Source organism: Cryptomeria japonica, chromosome 8, assembly GCF_030272615.1.
Source record: "Cryptomeria japonica chromosome 8, Sugi_1.0, whole genome shotgun sequence".
NCBI lineage: Eukaryota > Viridiplantae > Streptophyta > Pinopsida > Cupressales > Cupressaceae > Cryptomeria > Cryptomeria japonica.
Genome location: NC_081412.1, coordinates 398,717,056 through 398,739,084, shown reverse-complemented (window position 1 = coordinate 398,739,084; position 22,029 = coordinate 398,717,056). Strand labels below are relative to the sequence as shown.

Genomic DNA, 22,029 nt, shown 5'->3' with positions numbered 1-22,029 from the left:
CTTGCGCCGTGTTCATTCCTGTGCGTCATGCCTGTGAAGTACATCCGTGTTCGTGCCTGTGCGTGTTCACGCCCTGTGTGATCTCCCTTCGCGCCCTATTCGTGCCTATGTGTGTTGGCGCCATTCGGGCCTGCATGTTCAAGTAGGCCATTATTTCTTCCCACATTTTTTTTTATATTTTATAATAATTTATTAGATATTATTATATTAAGATATTCTATATTTAGATTTAAATGTTTTTATATTTTATATTTATATTAAGATATTCTCCAATCTTTTATATAAATGTTTTTATATTTTTATGTTTTATTAGATATTAAGATAAATTTTATATTTTATTTTTATATTTTATAATAATTTGTATTTTAGATAAATTTTATGTTTTCTAATTTATATTTTAAATAGATGTTTTTATATTTTATATGTTTTATATTTTATGTTTTATGTTTTACATAAAAAGGTAAAACATGTTTTAGAAGATATAGTCAGATTTAATAATAAAAATTGATATATTTTTGTTTTATGCTTATTGAAATATAATTTAATATTACTTTTCCTTTTTAGAGTCAAAAGTAAAAATTTCATATATTTAGTTTTGATGTTTTTTAAATAGAATGTAAATAATTTAAATACTAACTATTGTTTTTCTTTTGAAACATTACAGATTGTAACAAAATGCCTCCTAAAAAAATCAGATTCTCTAGTATGGAAATATGTGACACATGATGGTAATGAGCTCTTTTGTAAGGAATGTAAGAAACCTTTCAAAGGAAGTTTAACAAGGGTAAGAGACCACTTACTTGGAATTAATGGGGGTGCAGGAGGAGGTGTTACTGCATGTCCAAAAGTGACTGCAGAAATGAGAGCTGGTTTAGAAAGAGAACAGTCCTCTTCGATTGTAGGAATGCTCAAGATGACACAAGAAAAACAAAGAATTCAAGAGGATGTGTCCAGGTTCACATCTATCTCTTCCTCTTCCAGTTTACCCAATGCCTCTTCCAGTTTACCCAAGGCCTCATGTGCATCAGGAGGAAGTGGAACATTGAAAAACTTTTGGAAACCGGTAGAGAAACAACAAGTGGATGATGCATTGGCTGATTTGTTTTATACAAGTGCCATTCCATTCAACGTGGCAAGAAATCCACATTTTCGTAATGCAATTCAGAAAGTTGCAGAGTTTGGCAAAGGCTACACACCTCCAACTTCAGAGGCTTTCAGAACAACTCTTTTAGAGAGGTCAAAAGATAGAGTGACAGAAAAGTTAGCTGAGGTCAAAGCTTCTTGGAAAGTAACAGGTTGCACCATATTGAGTGATGGATGGTCAGATATATGTCAAAGGCCATTGATTAATGTTTTAGTAGCTTGCCCTGAAGGTGTTGTCTTCTTGAAAGTGATTGACACCATGAACTAGAAGAAAACTTCAGAATATATTTTTCAGATACTAGATGAAGCCATTCTTGAAGTAGGGGTGGAAAATGTGGTTCAGGTGGTTACTGATAGTGCAGTGAATTGTGTGGGTACTGGGAAGCTGATTGTAGAGAAGTACCCACAGATATATTGGAGCCCATGTGCAACCCATTGTCTAGATTTGCTACTTCATGACTTGGCAAAATTCCCATGGATACATGAAGCAATCCATAGAGGAAGAGCAGTAGCAAATTTCATTAGAAACCACCGTCTCACATTGAGTCTATACAGACAACATGCATCTAGGGAGTTGTTGAGGCCTTGTGACACATGGTTTGCTTCATTTTATATCACTTTGAAAAGAGTGATTGAAGAGAAAGCAGCTTTGAGATTGGTTGTTTGTTCCAATGAGTGGGAAAGTTCAGCACTTTCTAAAAGTGCTAAGGGGAAGAACATAGAGCAAATCATTTTGAGCAGAAACTTTTGGGGGAGTGGAGCAAAAGTTTTGAATATATGTGGACCAATTGATGATGTTCTTCGTATGGTGGATAGTGACACTCCTTGCCTTGGCATGCTTTATGAAAGCATGGACCGTTGTAAGGAATCTATTCAGCGAGCACTAAATAATGTAGAAGCAGAGTACATGGAGATTTGGGAGACAGTTGATTCCAGATGGAAGATGATGCACACACCTTTGCATGCAGCAGCATGCTATTTGGAGCCTAAGTTATTTCATATTGATAGACAAGCTGATCCTGAAATCATGCCAGGGTTTTATGAAGCCATTAGCAGGTTTGAACAATATAGAACAATTGCAGGTCTAATTTGAGACCAAAATTGGAAATACAAGAGAGCAGAAGGGTTGTTTGGAATAGAAGCAGCTTGAGATGATATGACACAAGATGAGGTACCTGGCTATAGATGGTGGATGAGCTATGGAGCACAAAATCCTGAACTACAACGCTTTGCCATTCGAATATTGAGTCAGGGAGCTAGTTCATCAGCTTGTGAGAGGAACTGGAGTTGCTTTGACCACATCCATTCCAAAAAGAGGAACAAGTTGCTGTCCGGAAAGTTGGGAGATCTTGTCTACATTCAGAGCAATTTAAAATTGTTCATGAATGATCAGCAAATGACTCCACATCTTCTTCACAACAACGAATTTCAGAAGGCATGGTAACTGGAGTTGCAGATGAGCTTGAGGATGACTTTGTGGATGATGAATTGAGCAGTGATACTGATGATGATGATGATGCTACAGCAGCAACTTAGCCATGTGCTCTTGACGACCTGGAGCTTTTTTGAAGCTCTATAGTCTTGAATTTTGATTATACCTTTTTGACTAAAAACATATTCGCAGTCTTGATGACTTGTAGGCTTGTAGCTTTTTTGAAGTTCTAAAGTCTCAACGTTTGATTGTATCTTTTTGATAAAAAAAAACTTGACAATCATGATATCACATGTTTCCTATGGTTTATATTAAGAATGTTGCATCTTTCTATAATGAATTTGAATCTATTCTGCAGTCTTAAGTATATTGATAATTTGTTTGATATATTACTAATTTAAAAAAATAAATTATATAAGGCGAATTTGGTGCCGAATTTTTTTTCTGAACTTTTTGCCCTTGCCGAACTTCATCCGAACTCCATAGCTGCCGAACTCGAACTCGAACTCGAACCTTGTGACTTGGGTTACAGGAACAGGTTTCAATTCACACAAACTTCAAAGAACTTCAACAAGAGAATCTGCACCAAACATAATTCACCAATCATTACACTGTGATTCAACTTCTACTGGAATCGGACTGTCTAACATTTCAATCATTATACATCCTATAGTTGTCTACGACCTTCTTTCTTACAGGCCCGATTGACCAATTATGATCGGCTTCTTCACTTACAGCCTTCTCTTGTCTATTTCTCTGCTCTTCTTCCGTGGAGACTAACCAACCCGAATACACTAGCAATCCCCCTTTAAATAGGCGGACAATCAGTTGTATTAACGCCAAACTGCGAACGGGGTTGTCGTAATTATCGAGTTGTTGCTTCCCATCTTCCTGTCGCCAATTAGACAAAAAGCCCTTCAACAAGAAGTTCAAAACCAAAACTAACCTATAGAGAACAAACTCAACAAAAAAACAAAATTGTAAGAAGGGACACAAAACAAGGAATGGGAAGGAAATGCCCCTGCATCAGACCTCCTAGGCAGAAAAATGATCATGAGCTCGTGCCCATGAGTTCTGCAATAGAATAATGCAACTAATTGAGTTCAGATTCAGTGAACCAAGAAGCATCTTCTACTGGATGATTTTTCCACTTCACCAGATATCTAAAGTATTCATGCCTTCGGGTTTTCTTCCACAGCTATGTATCCAGAATGTACTCTATGTCTTGCAGAGATGAAGTCCCTTGCTGGTTTCCAGTTTTTGACAGCTCTATCTCTGTTGTAACATCCTCAATAGCTCCCTTATAAGGATACAAATCTACGACATTAAAAATGGGAGAGATGCCAAGGTTCGATGGTAGAGCAATTTCATATGCATTATCTGAAAACATTCTGAGAACTTTACAAGGACCAACCTTTTTCATTTTCAGTTTATTGTACTCCCCCTTTGGAAATCTCTCCCTCTGAAGGTGAGCCAATACAAGGTCTCCAACCTCAAAATGTATCTCCCTCTGCTTTTGATCAGCATGTTGCTCGTACTGCTGATTTTTGCTTTTATATTGAAAGAAAGGGAGAGTGCCATCTCAAGAACTACGATTATAGACTAAAGAAAGAAGAAGATCAAAAGAGGGGGAATTCGTATTGAAATTGAGAGAATTAAAAAGTTTACTAGCTCTGAGCATACAAGAATCAACCTATTTCTAATTTGAGAAGACCCACTAGGCCAGTTAATTTCCAAAGATCTAAAAGAATAGCAGAAAGAGAAGACATGATACAACAGGTGTGATAGCACTCAAACTCAATGAAAAGGCAGAGTATCCAATATATTAGGATGACACGATCAGAAGACAGTGTGAATGTGAATTCAAGCATAGAGAAATATCTCAATGGAAAAGTAGTTACAAGTGTCCAAAAGGGGCTAACTGATGGTAGGATACTGGAAAAATTATTCAAGAAAAGATTGAGAATGTTGGAAGGGCCATTTCGATAGTAGGAAGATTGTCAAGCAAGAAGCTGGTTAAACCAATAGTGGTAGAAATGTTGAAGGGAGGAAGCTTGATGACTAGGGTGAGAGAAACTTGGGTAGTGGAGGGGATAAAAGATCTGATTAAAATAGATAGGGTACTAAGTGGCAATTTTGGGTCAAAAATTGCACTCTTTTTCCTAAAAATAATAATATTAGACTTCCAAATCAACTATACTAACTTGAAGTTAATTTGTATACAAACAATCAGGTAGTAGCAAAGGAGAAGTTGTCAGTATGCTAGAAGATGAAAAGGCTTGTCAGGCCCATCAAACTAGAGGAAGATACTACCAAGACAACCACCACAACCTTTAAGAGACTCGAACACTACGCTTCTCTGGAAGGAAACCTTTAAAGACATCAATATGTGGACATTTCTAACATTTTATAAACAAGTATGAATCAAAATAATAGCTTTTATAACTATGAAATTGTGCTAAAATTTCGTGATATATATTTATGATTGTTGCATTGCTGTCCTGCATACAAATATCATACAATACTGATGCATAGAATCAGTTTAGATGCTTCATCAATTTACATTGATGATCCCAGTGTAACCATTGAAATTGTCAGATTATGTATAGGAAAGTGTAATGGTTCAGACAAAAAAGACACCAAACCAGCAAAAGGATGGATACAAGAAGTAAAAAAAATAAAGCAGAATGTGCATATGTTTGTCTGGGCCTGAAGGAAGAATTATCCACAAGACATTCATAATGATCAAATGTGAATATGTCCATTGGAAATAGATTTAATTTCTAAATCATTAGAGCTTATTATGTTTGAACCACAAGACCTACTAATAGGTTATGAGACAATAATTGTATCCACTCATGATTCAAAGAAACTTCTCTGTATGAGGCAGAGGAAAAGAGTGATAGAGCAAGGAATGACAAAAAGAGATCCTTCTATAGGGTAGCAGACCCAATCGTCCATGGCTTGGAATAGGAAAATATTTGGCAACTGGATGGAATGACAGCCAGCTAGTGTCCATCAGTTTCATACGTCAAATGGCCCTATTAACTTGAATTTAAAGTGTCATAGCAATCAAATGGTTCTTTCAGCTTATATGGAAAGTGGATGGAACTAATGCATTTCCCCTGTTTCTTCTATCAAATGGTCTTTTTAGCTTAATAGTATCCTTTCACATCGCATAGCTTCACAGCTTCACAGGTTCTATAACATTAAATGTTCTGTTAATTTTTGTAATGTGTTTGTTTAAAAATGAAAATTTTTTGTAATGTGTTTGTTTAAAAATGAACAAAGGAAGAAGCTGTACCTGCATATTTGTATTTAGATCAAGCAAGAGACGAACAGGTTTTTGAAGTTTATCAGCAGCCATTGCACATGCCATTGCGACTGGGGGCGTTCTATTTAACTTGGCACCATAAGCACCTCCAACACGTGCTACATTTACCTTTTACAAATAAAAAATAAAGCAGAATGCTTAGCAATGCTTTATTCTGTTTGTGTAATAAGGTATCAAATTTTGGATGAACCACAAGCATGGTCTGTACCACAAGAGAAAGACCCGGAATCTTACATTTACTTTGTGTTGCGGCCTGTTCAAGGCTACTGCAACACATTGTTGAACCTATCATCATGTAACATCCAGACATTGTAAGTACACAAACTAAAGCATTTCAAAGAAGAAAACATTTAGAATTATAGAGAAATACTTGGTCTCACCTGTGAAGGGTTCTGAGTTGATGAGTAAACAGTCATACAACCCTCCTCACCAGGTATACATAAGGACCTTTGTGTTTCCAAATGAAAATGGTATTGATGACCTATACTAACCTGCAAAAATTTTAAAATAGATATAGCTCATAGTTCATACAAAGGTGAAAGGAATACACGATAAATAAAATTGCTCAAGCACCATTACTTGTTTTGATAATCAAATGTTCATGATGAAATTGGGATTTGCATAAAGTGGACAAATAGCATACATTTTTTAACAAAGAGAAATGTGCATATCTATGAAGTGTATTATAACAGAACAGAACTTTGTTCAAGCCATAGTGGCCATAAAACGATGGTAGGATGGTACAGAAAACAACTGTATAAAATAGTACAACTACTCAAAGAAAACTCACCAAGAGAGAATTAGAAAAACTGAAAATCTATTCATATGGGAGTGAAGTGAGCAGATATAACAGCAATTAAACAAAAACCATTAGTGCTGTTTCATCAAAGACTGATTTTGGGCCTTCTCCAGAAGGAAGGGTATGGCTCCAGTTTCCTCTTCATAGTGATTTGGCACTGCAACAAATTTTCACAATTGGATCCTTGTGTATATGACAGGTGGCTGCGATGCAAAACTAAGCTGTATGTCATTTGTTGACTTTTGGGAGCAGCTAGGTTGAAATTTACTAAATAGTTACAGCAAGATTTTCTTTATTCTTTTCCTTGGTGAGAAAAACACCTATCGCTTCCTCTCTGTTTAGAGTCTTAGACTATGCTGATAATTGAACCCTAAAAGGTTGAGAAACTCCATTGCTAACTCATGCATTTGAAGGAGATTCTGGTGTTCTTTCTGCCAATTAATGTGGGTTAGTAACAATGGAAAGTGAAACAGCTACTGAAAAAGAGGGATGCCAGCTTCTTTCATCCATCTTAAAACCAAGTCTAGCCAAAGTAACATTACAGGTGGCCAAAGGGATTACCAAAAAAGAATTGGGGTTTCTATGTTGAGGATTCTGATTGGTGGGGCGAGTTTGTTGTGCTGGAAGATAAGAATAGCAGGGATTGGGACAAGATGAAAGAGACAATGTTTTCTTGGTTTATAAGTTTTGTGGGAGGGTAGTGACTATACAAATTCGAATGAAAGTAGCAGTGCAAAATCTGCAGCGAAGGTTGAAAAGATCTGCAGGTGTGAAGACTCTTCTTACCATATTTTGTGTGATACTTGTGAAAGCCAAGAAAGCAGGGATTGAAAGAGTACTTGGATTTGTTGACAAAAGAGAGGCTCATAGGTTACCTATCAGAGCATCGATGGCCATTATCTCCATAGTCATATAAAACATAGTTGAAAAAATCAGACTTGGTAATAACTCAGCAGACCCAAAAATTTAAAAAACTCAGGTCTAGGGTAAAATCCTGGTAATAACTTGGTAAATTTATCGAACTTTTGAAAATACATAGTTTTTCTAATACTCTTCAAAAACACACATATATACTGAATTTGGGTTTATTAATTTACAATTAACCAGTTTATTTGCTACTAAATTACTAATTCATAACTCAAGGTTTCTAGAAAATCACCTTTTTTTATATGATTTGGTGAAGTTGATACCGCGTCTAGTTGTTGGTCAATAATATTGAGAATTTATCACGGTGGTGGCCCACATCCAAACATAGATATAAAATATCAAAATATTAAAAATAATCGAAATTCATGGGTACATATAATCTAAATGTGATAAAATCAATTTATTTTGCCAATAGTTAAGATTGAAGAATAGATAGAATTTAATATAAGAAAATCTCAACCACCCATTAATTGAAAAAGTAAAGAATAATATTAATCGCATATTTAAAATAAGATCACTGCTATAATAAAACTAATAATCACATATTTAAATGCTCAATATTTTTTGTAGCGATTTTTCCCCTTACTAGGGCACACTAGTAACACAAAATAATTCTGATTATTTGCAGCAGTCGTCCTCATTTGTGCCTTCAATTTTTGCAACTGAAAACAGTAAAAAACCCTCAAAAAAATCATAATTCCAAAATAAATCGATTATCAATGAACCACGAAAAATGCATTTCCCCCACCAAACCCCCATGTTTCCAAGACGAGGATGTCTCTGTGATGCGAAGATGGGGATGAGGTGTCCCTTTGTAGTTCCAACATTGCCACCTCCTGTCCAAAGATGCCGGGGACGCCTAGATATCTCCGGAATACTTCGAGGATGCCCAGGTGTCCCTTGGGAGTCTCCGGGACATGTGGAAGTCTCTCGTCTTGGGACGCCACAAAAAAGCATTTAAAAAAATAATTTTTTTTTTCTTGTTTTTTGCGCTAGGGTCGAACCCTAATGCGATGTGGGCCCTATCCATGCTCTCTACCCTTTACAAAACCCTCTCAAATACTCTTTTTTTCTCACAATTGGTTTTTGGCCAATCATTCAGTGGAGATGGGGCAAGTTCAACACTCCCTTGCATATGGCTGCCTATGCATTGCATTCTAAATGGTACAAGGCTAGGCCTAGTAGAATTACACCAATTCAGGATGATGAGGTGAAGGTAGGGTTCTTTAGGTGCATTGATAAGATGTATGATCCTAATAATGCTAGCATGATTCACACTTAGTGGACCAAATTTGCCACTCTTAGGGGTTATTCTGACGCAGCTAAGATGGATATAAGAACTATGGCACAAAAGGACCCAATTTTGTGGTGGACTTGTCATGGGCAAAAATATTTGACTAACACTCTAGCCATTCGTTTTCTATCTCAAGTTTCTAGTTCTTCAGCTGCTAAGAGGGACTAGTCTGCTTATAGATTCATCCACTCTCTTAAGAGGAATAGACTTACCTCTAGGAGAGAAAAGAAGCTTGTGGTTGTACATAGTGATTTGGATCTCATTGACCGCAAGACACTTGTGTACAAAGAGAGTTCAGCAACACAATGGGATGTAGAGCCAGAGGAGCCATCAACACCGTCCCCCGCTACCCCCTGCCCCTATCCCCCCATCGTCCCCAAACTTAAGTCCTTGGTCCCCCAGTCCCCACATCCCCCCGTTTGGAAACTTGGTGGAACATTAATGATTATATGCTAACACTAAACAAGTTTTCCATGAGTTACATGGCAAAAAAGTGCACATTTTTGTAATTTTTTGAGTAATAATCCCCACAATTTTTCTACAAAACACACTGCCAAGTAATGGAGCGATTAAATCATTGGGGTTTCCGACCTACAAGTACTCATGAGTCTTGCAAGTATCTGCAGGGTTTTTCAACCATGTGATAAAACATTGAATGAAGTATGAAATGTATTTCCAATTCTTTTAAGTCACTACTGTTAATAATTTTATTTTTTATATATATACAATTGTGTTTGTACCTAAGAATTTTTTTTTTTGTACTAGTATACACAAATCCTAAACCCATACATGTTCCCATATCCATAGTGGCAATTTTACTTTTAGGTACATAATTTGATTTCTACATTGCAAAGCCTAAATGAAAATAGCACTTCCATTCCTATATTGCGATTAAATCCTGAAATATCGATGATTTTATCCTAGAAATTCTTCTTTTACAAACAAAACAAGGATTCTATATTTTTGTAGTTACTAGTGTTTCTTTTTTTTTGTATGTATATAAATTATACAACCATATTTGTACCCAAGAAAAAAATTGTTGTAATAGCATAAATGAATCCTAAACCCAATATGTTCCCATACACATACTAGCAACTTAGCTATCAAGTACATTATTTTATTTCTAGGTTGAAAATTGTTGTACTAGCATACATGAATCCTAAACCCAATATGTTCCCATACCCATACTAGCAACTTAGCTATCAAGTACATTATTTGATTTCTAGGTTGAAAATTTAAATGAAAATAGCACTTCCAGTCATAAAAATTCTTCTTTTACAAACAAAGCAAGGATCATATATATATATAATGCCATACCTATACCCAAGAAAAAAAATTCCACCTTGGCATACACGAATCCTAAACCCAAACCCGTTGCCATACCCTACTAGCAACTTAGCTTTCAGGTACATAATAGGATTTATAGGTTGGAAATTCCAAATTAAAATAGTAAACTCATTCCTAAAAATATTATTAATTCTCCTAAAAATTCTTCTTTTACAAATAAGACAACAGCAAAGTAAGTTTGAGGTCATTCCCTTGTCATTATAAATGAAAAATGAAAGAAATAAAGATGATATTGATTTTATCTACGTTCCATCATATCCTTGTGTTGTATACAAAAATAGAATAAATATTGTGATCGTTGAAATTTGTGAGGCTCTCAAAATGCTCAAATTTTTTATTTAATGGCATATATGAATCCATGTGGAGTGCCATAATTAAGTAGGCCTGTGATGTGCCAAAACAAAGAGAAAAAATTGAATGGGATAGTCAAGTTAAAATTTGGTACAGCACTTTATGTTTAGGGTTGGCATCACAAATTAAACTAGATACATGGAAGGAAAGAGTTGCAATGAGGGAGAGCATGTGTGTCATGCCTTGTCCTTGAGAATCATATTTTTTTGCTTATCAATGAATATAACCTAAATGTAGCAATTAAATTATTGTTAATTAATGAATGTTTATTTATTAATTTAATATATTTAATTTAAATTTGAAATAAGTGTAACAATTATTATTAATTAATTAATGAACGTTTATTTAATATTATTAATTAATTAATATTCATTTATTTATTAATATCTGAAACTATTATTAATTAATTTACTAAGACCAGAAATGATATTAAAAACAACAATGATTATGATTATAAAAAATATAAAGTTTGCGATTTCATTAATACATGACAACAGTTATTAATAATTATAAAAGAATATCAGTATACAACGATAAAGGTGATCGTTGTGGATACCTTATTCATGGTAAAGAGACAATTCAATTGCATAAAGTCAGATTTGTTAATATAGACAGGCTTGTTTATATTTACTATTTGATGCGATTTACCATTACTTGAAAGGGTGCAACTTCCTTAACGAAAAAATGACTTTAAATAAATGGTTGGTAAGAACGAATAAATCAAAAGGTGCAGACGTGATTAATGCTAGATGAAAGGGCAGTTATAAATGAAAGGCCAAACAGCCACGATGGAAAGGGTATGTCTCTCAATGAAACAAGATATAAGAAGAAGCCATTTTGGGAGATAAAGGGAGGAAAAATTATTAAGGCACGGAGATAAGGGAATAAGAAAAAACAAGAAAATAATGGAAGACAAAAAAAAAGGTGGCAGCAGTCATCACTACCTGAAAAATAAGTACGGATATAAGATTGCTGTTAATACAATAGGCTGCTATTAATATAATATAATATTGTTAATACAATAGGATGTTGTTAATATGATATAATATTGTTCATAGCATACAATATAATGATGTCAATATAATATAATATGATCTTGTGAATATAATATAATATTGTGTTGTCCTCATTTTTGAATTTTCAAAAATGTGACAATCTTTACAAATATTTTGCTCAAAATGTGTCATTTTTGTCTCCAAGGCACTTTTTACAAGGTGCAAAACTCACATTTGTTAGTGTCAAATCATTAGGGGTGTCTTTGCCATCATTGTCCAAATTTTGGTGAGTTTTGTTCTTCTTTTTCCTAGCTTTTTGTGCAATTTCGGGTTTTAGAGCAGTCACTATAGGTTGAAGATTTTACTCTTAAGGCACGCTTCCCAAGGCAAAAAAATTGCCCCTTGATGAATTGCACTGATCGTCGGTCCATCCTCAATTCACGTTTCAAATTTCACCACATTTCAAGTTTGTTTGCTATGTTTTTTCTTAAATTTCGGGGTTTTTCTTCCTGATTGCAAGTTTTAATTTTTTCTTGTTTTAGTGTTGTAGGGAAATTTTAAAACAATTAGAAGTGCACTTTATTTAAAACTTGTCACTTGTAACTTACTTTTTATTTCCCCCTTGCTTTTTATGTCTTTTAAGTCATTGTAGGAATTTTTTGGACAAATTGGAAGTGAATTTAAAATTATAAGTTTAAAAAGAACTTGTAATTTCTTTTAAAAGTTCCTACTTAAGTGATTTTAAGTTGTAATAGGGATTTTATTTCCCTATTACAAGTTTTTATGTGTTGCTTTTAGTTGTAATGAGAATTTTATTTCCCTATTACAAGTCTTTTTGAGTTTTTGAAATCTTTTATGTTTTATTTTTACTTGTAATGAGAATTTTATTTCCCTATTACAAGTTTTTAAGTTTTTATTTCTTTTAAGTTGTGTTTTTTTTTAAACTTGTAATGGGGATTTCATTTCCCTTTTTTTAAGTAGTTTTGCTCTTTCTTTTTGTCATTTCTTCCCTAAAACCTGAACTTGCCTTAGGAGTTGAAAAAGTGAAACAATTAAAATTTGTAAAAGGGTTTTTAAAACCCGATTACATGTCTTTTGCAAGCATTTTAAACTCGTTCCTTCTCTCCAAGAACCCGACCTGAGTTTTTCCCAAGAAGTTCGAATTTGAATCCATTTCTTTTGCTTTGAATCCGGATTTGATGGTGCCAAGTGTTGAGGGAAAGAGGCATGGGAGTTTTTGCTTTCATTTTTGGTGATTTTCTTGCCACGTTTTTGCCCTTTCTTAGGCATTTTGAAACAGCAAGTCGTGGCCCTTTTGGCCATGTTTTTGGCACCCTATCAATCCATATTTACAGCATTAATGTAGGCGTTTTTGGTTTCCTTGCTTCCATACGTGGTTTGTTGGGCGTATTGACACGATTTTCTTCCTCTTTGGATGTCGTTTTTGAAGGAGGATGATGAATCAAAATCCGTTTTTGGCTGTCAAGGGTTTTCAGCATGTCTATTTATGGAGCATTTCAGTTCTTCCCAAGCTCATTTTTTTGGTCTAGGGCCTTTGACCAAGCAAGGATTCGGGTTTCTAAGTGATCTTCCCAAATGGATAAGTTCTCTTAATGCAATTTGTAAATTTGCATGATTTTCCCCCTTTTTAGATTTTTCCCATTCATTCGATTTCGAGTTTTATAAATCTGATTGCAAACAAGAGTTTTTCCCATTTTCCAAGTTTGCCATTACCGGTTGGTATCATTCTTTCCATTTTCCCCTCATGTCAAAACCCAATTTCATCCATTCATTTCACTTTCATTCATTTTTCCCACTTAAAAGTCTACTTGCAATCGGAATTTTAAAACCCGATTGCAGTTGTGCCTTCACTTGCAGTTGGAATTTTAAAACCCGATTGCAGTTGTGCCTTCACTTGCAGTTGGAATTTTAAAACCCGAAATTGGTCCAAAATGCACTCAAAAAACACTTGAAAATGAGTTTCAAAGGTCCAATTACAAGTGAAAACTTGTAATTATCCATTACACATATGAAGTTGCATGTTTGTTCTCCGCAATTACAAGTTAATGCTCTTGTTTTTCCGCACATGTAATGCAGTTCCCAGAACCCAAAATTCACTTGTGAGCCCTTTTTTGCATCAATTTATCCCTTCCCATGTCATTCTTGTTTGCACACATGACCTACCAAGTCAATAAATTAAGGCATGGGCCTTATTTTGCAAGCAGATTCCAAGATTGGGGAATGCTACAAAGAAGAGATACAACAACAATTCATGGTTAAGAGCATAGAATGCTTTCAAGATAGAGATAGGTTTCTTACTTCAGCCTTGCAAAAGACTTCCCTCCTGAAAAGCTAGTACTACCCCAAGCAAAAAGATAAGGTTGAAGTTCGTTGGCCAAGGACACAAAGATCATTAAGGATGCAAATTCCCATTTCCGGTTCAAGATGTCTTCACCAATCCAGAATACTTCAAGTTCTAGCATCCTAAAGCAGCATGAAGATCATCACAGACAAAGAATGATGTAGTTAGAGTCATGTCTTCGGACACAGAATAATCTCAATTATGCATTTATAATTTTGTTTTGACAAATTACATGTAATGTCAAATTTGTAATTGCAAGTGTCACTTTCACTTGCACTTTTGTAAAAATGTAATTATATGTAAGGCAGCTACAAGTTGAGTTAGATTAGGACTGTAGTTGGAATAAGTCATGGTGGTTGAGAGAATTTCTCAAGTTAGTTAGGATCCTCCCACCTTTTTTTCAAGGATCCTCTCCTATAATACTTGAGGGGGGCTATTGTAATTGATATCTTTTACCAATACAACAAAATTCAGCCAGTTTGTATGTGCACTCTAAGACTTTGAGCTTAGATGTAAATTAGATTGCTTTCAATAAAAGAGGCAAGTTGTGTTGAGACTTTGTGCCAATTCAAGTTGTTATGTGACGACATTTTCTGGAGTTGATTGTGAGTTTTGCTCTATTGTTCAAGAGGGATTTAAATTCAATCTTGCAGACTTTGAGCTGCTAATTGTATTTAGAGTTATATGTTTGGTTTTCAGATTTGGTCTTGTAGACTTTGAGTTGCTTATCATATTTGAACCTGGTGTGAAAAACTCAAGTGGGAAAATAGCTTGTAGACTTTGTGCTGCTTCTATTTTAAAGACTTGTGCATGTAAGGTGAAGTGCATCATGTAGTTAGACTTTGAGCTGCTATATACTGTGCTTAGTTAGCAGAAAATCATCTAAAAAGGTTGATAGGAGAATAGATAGTTGAAGACTTTGAGCTTTTTTTCTGTTTTCCCGTCCTGGGGAAGTGATGGAGGTTTTTGTGCTTTCATGGAAACTTTGCTTCCCTTTATGTTCCAAAAATTCTACAAAAAGTCTCATTTCTGTATTTGTTGTTATTTATTTCCAATTGCTATTACTTTTTTGTGAAGAGAAAAGAGTATAGTTTTTCTTAAAAGAAGAAGAAAGACTGTTGTCCCACTCATATTAGATTAGTTTAGTTTGTAGATAAGGGGAGCCTTCCCTAAATTAGGAGAGTATCATACTCACACACTGTGGCTGAAACCACAATTTTGCACATCCCCCAGGTGTACAAATTTTTCAACCAACATATTGTTAATTCAATATGATTAATATGACAGAGGAAAAAGAATAAGAAGAATGGTTATTATAATTGGTGATCACCCAAGAAGACTATAACTGGTTTGGTCTCATGGATTGCTGGTAGCTTAGGCTAGTCATCTTTCTGAGGGAGGGAACCACATATTCTTTTAGGGAATCAAAATATTGGCTATCCTATTATGAAAAGGGGTGTTCCATTTATGTGCATTATGAACTCAGTCATACTAGAGGCTTAATAAAACTCTTCTCTATTTTGTTTATATGATGCAAATGCTTAATATATGAGCTTCTATCAACCTTATTACTTGATCTTCGCGATGATTGGTTTGCTCAAAGATTTTGGTGTTCCTTTCTCACCAAATTCATTAGAAAATTAAATATGGGGAACTTTGACTTTTTTTTGAAGTATGGACATTGTGTCACCATTCTACTTTAACTGAATTTCCCACTAGCACAATCTACTATAGATATTTTAATATGGTGGCTTGGTGAAGAAGATCTCATCTGCTATTTATTTCCATACTTTTGTTTGTAGATTGCAATTTATAGAAATAGCGTTGAGAGCCAAACTCAATGAGAACTTAGAAAGCCAATTGTTGATCCAAACTTGGACTTCGTGCCAAACCTCAGTGAAGACCTCAAAGAACTATATGAATTTTAAAAGTCATTAGAAAATAGCAAATTTTAAAGAAAAATACTTATTGTATTGTATCTCATATCAAAGCAACTTCAAATACACAAAAACCAGTCATCTAGACCTACTATTTACTTCCTACGGTGAGTTGTTCAAGTTCATAGAATAAACAAGAAATGCACACAGGACATATAACCAACCACCTCAATTATATTCCGAACATAAATTAATATCAACAGTCAAAAGAATATGGTAGAAAGATGTTTCCTTTATTGCATTCCAAAATTTGGTACATCATAATTATTGTCGAGGTTCCCTTACATGGCAATATATACTACTTGGCAATTGGTCGACGTACCAACCGTCATAACTGACACAAGAACCCACACAACCGACTCCACACATAACAAAAATAACATAAACCATAACTTAAGAGTTTTATTCCTAATTGCCGCCTAACAATAGCCCCCCAAAAAGAAGTCGTCTTCCAGACGACTGAACAAAATGGAAGCTGATGAAAGCTAAACTGGAACTAATGTGGAGAGGGATGAGAGGGCATCCCTGGAAGTACAGACGATTGAGAAGTGCCAGCCCGTTGTTGAAGGCACTGGGTGGCCGCAATTTCCCATTCTCCTGCCATCTTCACCATATGGGCCGCCTCAAGTACTTTGTTGCAAGCTTTCTAAAGCTCCTCGCTCTGGCCGTGCAACTCATTATCCTTCTCCACCAGGCTAACCTCTAGTCTCGCCACCTTGGCCGCCAACTCGGCCTTCTCCTCACCACTCGCTTCGAGGTCCTGGACATACTTAGCCACAGTCTCCTCCAAGGATGTGACCCGAGAGTGCTCCTGGCTCTTCTGTATGTGATGGGCCAAAGTTTTTCTGGCACCCTCGACTTCTCGTACCGCCTGATCTCGTTGTGTTGTCACGATCTCCATCCTCACTACTGTCGTCCTCCAATGCTTCAGGACCAAGTCTCGGAAGGTCGTCTCCACACCACGCAGAGAGCCATAAATGTTGTTCTCCTCAGTTACAATAGCATTGGCCATCCACGCACTAATCATCTCAGGGGAAAACAGTGACAGGTTCCGAGAGGCTATCTATGCTAGATGGATTTTCGGGATACAATCAGATTGAGGTTAGCGACCCTGATCAACATAAGATTGCATTTACTACTCCATGGGGTACATTTGCATACTGCAGAATGCCTTTCGGGTTGATCAATGCAGGGGCTACTTTCCAACGAGCTATGGACTTGGCTTTCCATAGTATTGTAGGAAGGTATATTGTAGTGTATCTTGATGATCTTATTGTTTTTTCTAAAGATCGTGAAAATCATCTTTTTCACTTACAAGATGTACTTGAAAGATGTCGCAAGCACAACATCTCCCTTAATCCCAAGAAGTCAGTTTTTGGGGTGACCGAGGGAAAACTTCTTGGTCATATTGTTTCCAAGGAGGGTATAAAAGTTGATCCTGAGAGGGTTAAATCTATTCAGAATCTCCCTTTGCCATCCAACAAGACTGTTGTTCATTCTTTTTTTGGTAAGGTAAATTTTCTGCGAAGATTCATTCCTGACTTTGCGGAGAAGACTCGTCATATTGTGGATATGATGAAAGGAAAGTCTGCTTTCCATTGGAATTCTGAAGGAAGAGCAACATTCAATAAAATCAAAGATGCAATTGCTCATGCACCCGTGTTGGTTTGTCCCAATTACACCAAGGAGTTCATCATGTACAGTTATGCTTCCAAGCATACTCTGTCGGCTATTCTGATGCAGAAAAATTCAGAAGGGATTGAATCTCCTATCGCTTTCATGAGTTGTCCTTTGAAGTCCCATGAACTCAAGTATTCCTCTATTGAGAAGAATGCCTATGTAGTTGTTAAAGCAGTTAAGAATTTCCGTTTTTACATCTTGAATTCCCATACCGTTGTGTTAGTCCCTGATACATCAGTCAAATCTATCTTAACACAACAGGATTTTGGCACAAAGAGAGGAAATTGGATTGCTAAAATCCAAGAGTATGACTTGGAGATCAAGCCTACAAAGCTTGTTCGAGGAAGAGGATTCTGTCAACTGATGGCGGAAGGTATTTTAGAGGAGCAAGAATTGGATGATTCTGAAGATCTTCCCAAAGTATTGTTTGTTAGTACTACTGATGAATGGTACTCTAATATAGCATTTTTCTTGACTTATGGTGAATGTCCACAACATTTGTCGTTCAAGGAAAAAAGAAGTGTCAAGTTGAAAGCTGTGAACTTTGTATTATGGGATACTGGTTTGTACAAAAAAGCCATTGACAGTACTTTCCTCCGTTGTGTTGACAAAGCACAACAAACCAAATTGCTGGAATCTTTCCATGACAAGGCTTGTGTAGGACATTTTTCTGTGCCAGTGACTGCTCACAAAATTTTGAGAGCAAAGTATTATTGGCCTACGCTCTTTCAAGATGCTTTCCGGTGGGTGCGTAAGTGTGTACATTGTCAGCGGTTTGTAGGCAAACCAAAGCTTGCAGCATTACCATTGAAGCCGGTCATTGTTGAAGAGCCTTTCCGGCAATGGGGCATTGATTTCATTGGTGTGATCAATCCCTCTTCGAGTGCAGGTCATTCGTATGTCCTTATAGCTATTGATTATTTCACCAAGTGGGTGGAAGCAATACCGGTAAAGAACGCTACTTCTAAGATAGTATGCAGATTCCTCAAGGAGAATATTATCTCTAGGTTTGGTGTTCCATTCAAAATTGTGACTGATAATGCAGCCACCTTTTCTTCCTCAGAAATTTCACAATTCTGTTTTGAGTATAATATCTTGTTAACTCATTCATCCGATTATTATCCCCAAGGTAATGGTCAGGTGGAATCTAGTAACAAGAATTTGATTACTATTATTCGCAAGCTTGTGGAGGAAAATCAAAGGTCCCGGCATAAGGCTCTTTTTGATGCTTTATGGGCGGACATAATCACACCCAAAAGGGCTATTGGTATGTCACCATTTCAGCTTCTTTATGGGATCAATGCAGAAATACCCATCACTTTGGAACTTCCTGCTCTCAAGTTGGCTAAAGCAATTGAAGACCAAACTTATGAGAATGCTTTAGACAAAAGGATCATGTATCTTTCTCAGCTGGAAGAACAAAGAACACAAGTGGTAGACCGGATTGCTCAGCATCAGCAACAAGTTAAAGTTCTTTTTGATAAGAAAGCAAAGCAAAAAGGATTCCAAGTTGGTGATCGTGTTTTGCTATGGGATAAGCGAAGGGAACCGAAAGGTTTACATGGCAAATTTGATTCTCTTTGGCGAGGACCCTTCACTATTCACCGTGTTGCTGGAGAAGATAGTTTTATCTTGGCTTATCATGATGGTACACCATTTGCGCTGCCTTATAACGATCAGCATTTGAAGCATTACTTTGAATGAAGATTCGAGGTAACTTCTTGTAAATAATGTCTTTCTCTTGTTTGTTTTGCGTCTTTTGTTTGTTTGTTTTTACTTTGTTTGACTCTGTGACCCAATGGATAAGAGGAAGGCACTTAGAGTTTTGGATTCTTTTCTTTCACAATCTTGAAGGATAAATGAAAGAATTCCCCAATCAGAGCCAGTTGTTGTCCTCATTTTTGTTTCCAAAAATGAAGGACCACTACATGAAATTTTTGTGAAAAAATGAAAAATTTTACTCTATGGCACGCTTCTCGAGGCAGAATTTCGACTAATCCTTGGACTGGCTTAATCCTCAGTCCATTCTCGAACTGCGTTTCGAATTTCATCAAATTTTGGGTTTGTTTGCTATGTCTTTCCTTCAATATCGGGTTTTAAAATCCCGACTGCAGGTGGAGAATTTTCTTCAAACTGCAAGTTTTAATGATATTCATTGTTTTGGTTGTTAGGGGAATTTTTAGCTTATTACATGTGCATCTTTATTAAAAGATGTTACTTGCAATTTGTTTTAAATTTCCCTTTCTTGTTTTTGTCTTTTTTGTTGTTTTTTGGTCTTGTTTAGTTAAAATAGGGATTTTTTGACTCAATTACAAGTAAACTTGCAGTTTGGTCAAAAAACCCCACTTTAATGGTTTTTGCATGTAATAGGGATTTTAAATCCCCATTACATATGTGCAAGTATTTCTAACTTGTTGTAGGGATTTTATTTCCCTTTTACAAGTAATTAAAACTTGCAGTTTGCTCCAAAAAACCCAATTTTGGCCTAGTAAGTGAAAAAGTAAAATTTTAAACTTGCTATTTGTCTTAAAAATCCCGATTTTGGCTTGTAAGTGGAAAAAGTGAAATTAAAACTTGTTATTCTCTCCCAAAAACCCGATTTGCATTCCCTTATGCAAATTTGAACTTGTTTTTTGCTCCAAAAAACCCGAAATGCAAGGAAAAACGATTTTTGACCATTTCAAGACAAATTTTGTGGAGAGATTGTTGGAGGAAGGAGGCGTTTTGGTTTGCATCCTATTTCCATGCATTCTTGGACACCTTTTGTGACATTTGGAGGATGCATTGACTGGTTTTTCGCCCTAAATCAGCAACCACGTTTTTCATAAATGCCACTTTTTGAGGGATTAAATCTTCAACAAACTGCAAACTCCTAAATCGTTTTGCCCTTTCTCACCTAGGCGTGGAGTTTGGGGGAAGTTTTGAGCTATTTAATGATGCCTTTGAAGATTGAAATGGTGGCCACGTTTTTCTTCACGTGATTCCTTTGGCTACGTTTTGCAACACTTGTCTCCATTTCTCCTACCCCTACTTAGGCATTTTGCTCCAATCCTTTTGGGCGTGCTCTCTCATTGGCACTTTGATCTTCCAAATTTGGGATTGCTGCTACATTTATCAATTTGGGGCATTTTTGCAAAAACGTGTTAAGGGTTTTGGCATTGCGGATTGCTTCTATTTTTGGTTTTTCTTCTTTTTTCCAAAAATTGGTTGCATTTTTGGAGAAGCATTTGCATTTTCAAGAAAGGTATGTTCTCTTTCCTTTCTTTCTTTCATTTTATTATTTTCTTGTTTTCTTAATTTTCGTTCTTAGTTGCATTTTTTTGGCATGTGTTGTTCTTCCCCCAAAAATCAGTTTTTGTGACAGGATTTTTCCCCTTGGTATGCAATTTTCGAATTGCATTGTTCTTCCCAAAATTCCCTCTTTACTTGTATTCGGGATTTTTAATCTCGATTACAAGTTCGCTGGAAATTCTTGTTCTTCCCCTACGGTTAAGGAATTTAACCATTTTTTGTTAAAATTCCAAATTAAAAAATGTGAAATGCCCCTCCCTTGCAAATTCGGGTTTTGAAAACCGGATTACATGTTGAAGAGTTCTTCCCATTTTCATGAAAATGACTTTCCCAGATTTTCCCATTTCTATCCATTCATGTTCCCCATATCCGTACTTTCCGTTTCCGTCATTTCCCGCAAGTCAAAATCTCATTTTTCGTCCATTTCTCCATTTTCAAATTTACAAGTGTACTTGTATTCGGGTTTTAAAACCCCGATTGCATGTATGTCCTTTCCAACTTGTATACTTGCAAAAATTCTCCCAAGATCCGAAATTGGTCAAAGTCAAGATTTTCCCATTTCTACATATTTCCTCTCTTCCTCTCACAAAATCGTGAAATTCAAGAATCAAAGTTTTACCCATTTGGAGAAGGAAGAATGATATTTGCAGCTGACTATGATGTTGCCTTAACTCTCTTAAGTTTTCATCACAGCATTCCAGGTTCACAATCAATGTCAGATTTGCCGGCATCTCAAAGGTTCGCGACAAGCAAAATTTGTTAAGTAAGAAGCAACTTCTAAAGGGTACTCATTTTTTCTTGGATGAAGATCTAACTATGAGACAACTAGAAGAAAGAAGGGCTAAAATGGCAAAGATTAGGGCAGCTAGAGATGAAGGAAAAAGAGCGTGGTTGTTCAATGGCAAAGCAGTAATTGCATATTTTGGTCCCCAAAATAGGACAGAGCAACAAGAGAGCAGCAAAACAACAACAACAAATGGAGCTAGGTACATTGCAACAAAAACCTTTCAGCCGTATAGAGATGAAGACTTAGCACCGAGCCTTGCATCCCAAGGCAAATAGCAATCAAGATCTACCCAGGCCTCTTTGAGTCTAGTTTGTTGGAACTGTAGAGGCTACCCTTGGAGACGTGGGCCT

The 22,029-nt window shown here is 36.0% G+C and overlaps 1 protein-coding gene across 1 annotated transcript in view; it reads right to left on the bottom strand.

Annotated features, from left to right (window-relative positions):
* The window catches only part of LOC131079441 (uncharacterized), a 408,813-nt gene that overhangs the window by 63,119 nt on the left and 323,665 nt on the right, over positions 1-22,029 (bottom strand). Inside the window, exons 13-15 of the mRNA XM_058017395.2 lie at positions 6,290-6,400; positions 6,144-6,194; positions 5,880-6,017 (exon numbers count right to left, since the gene is read on the bottom strand). Of these exons, the coding sequence (XP_057873378.2) occupies positions 5,880-6,017; positions 6,144-6,194; positions 6,290-6,400 (300 nt within the window). The remainder of the gene's footprint in view (positions 1-5,879; positions 6,018-6,143; positions 6,195-6,289; positions 6,401-22,029) is intronic.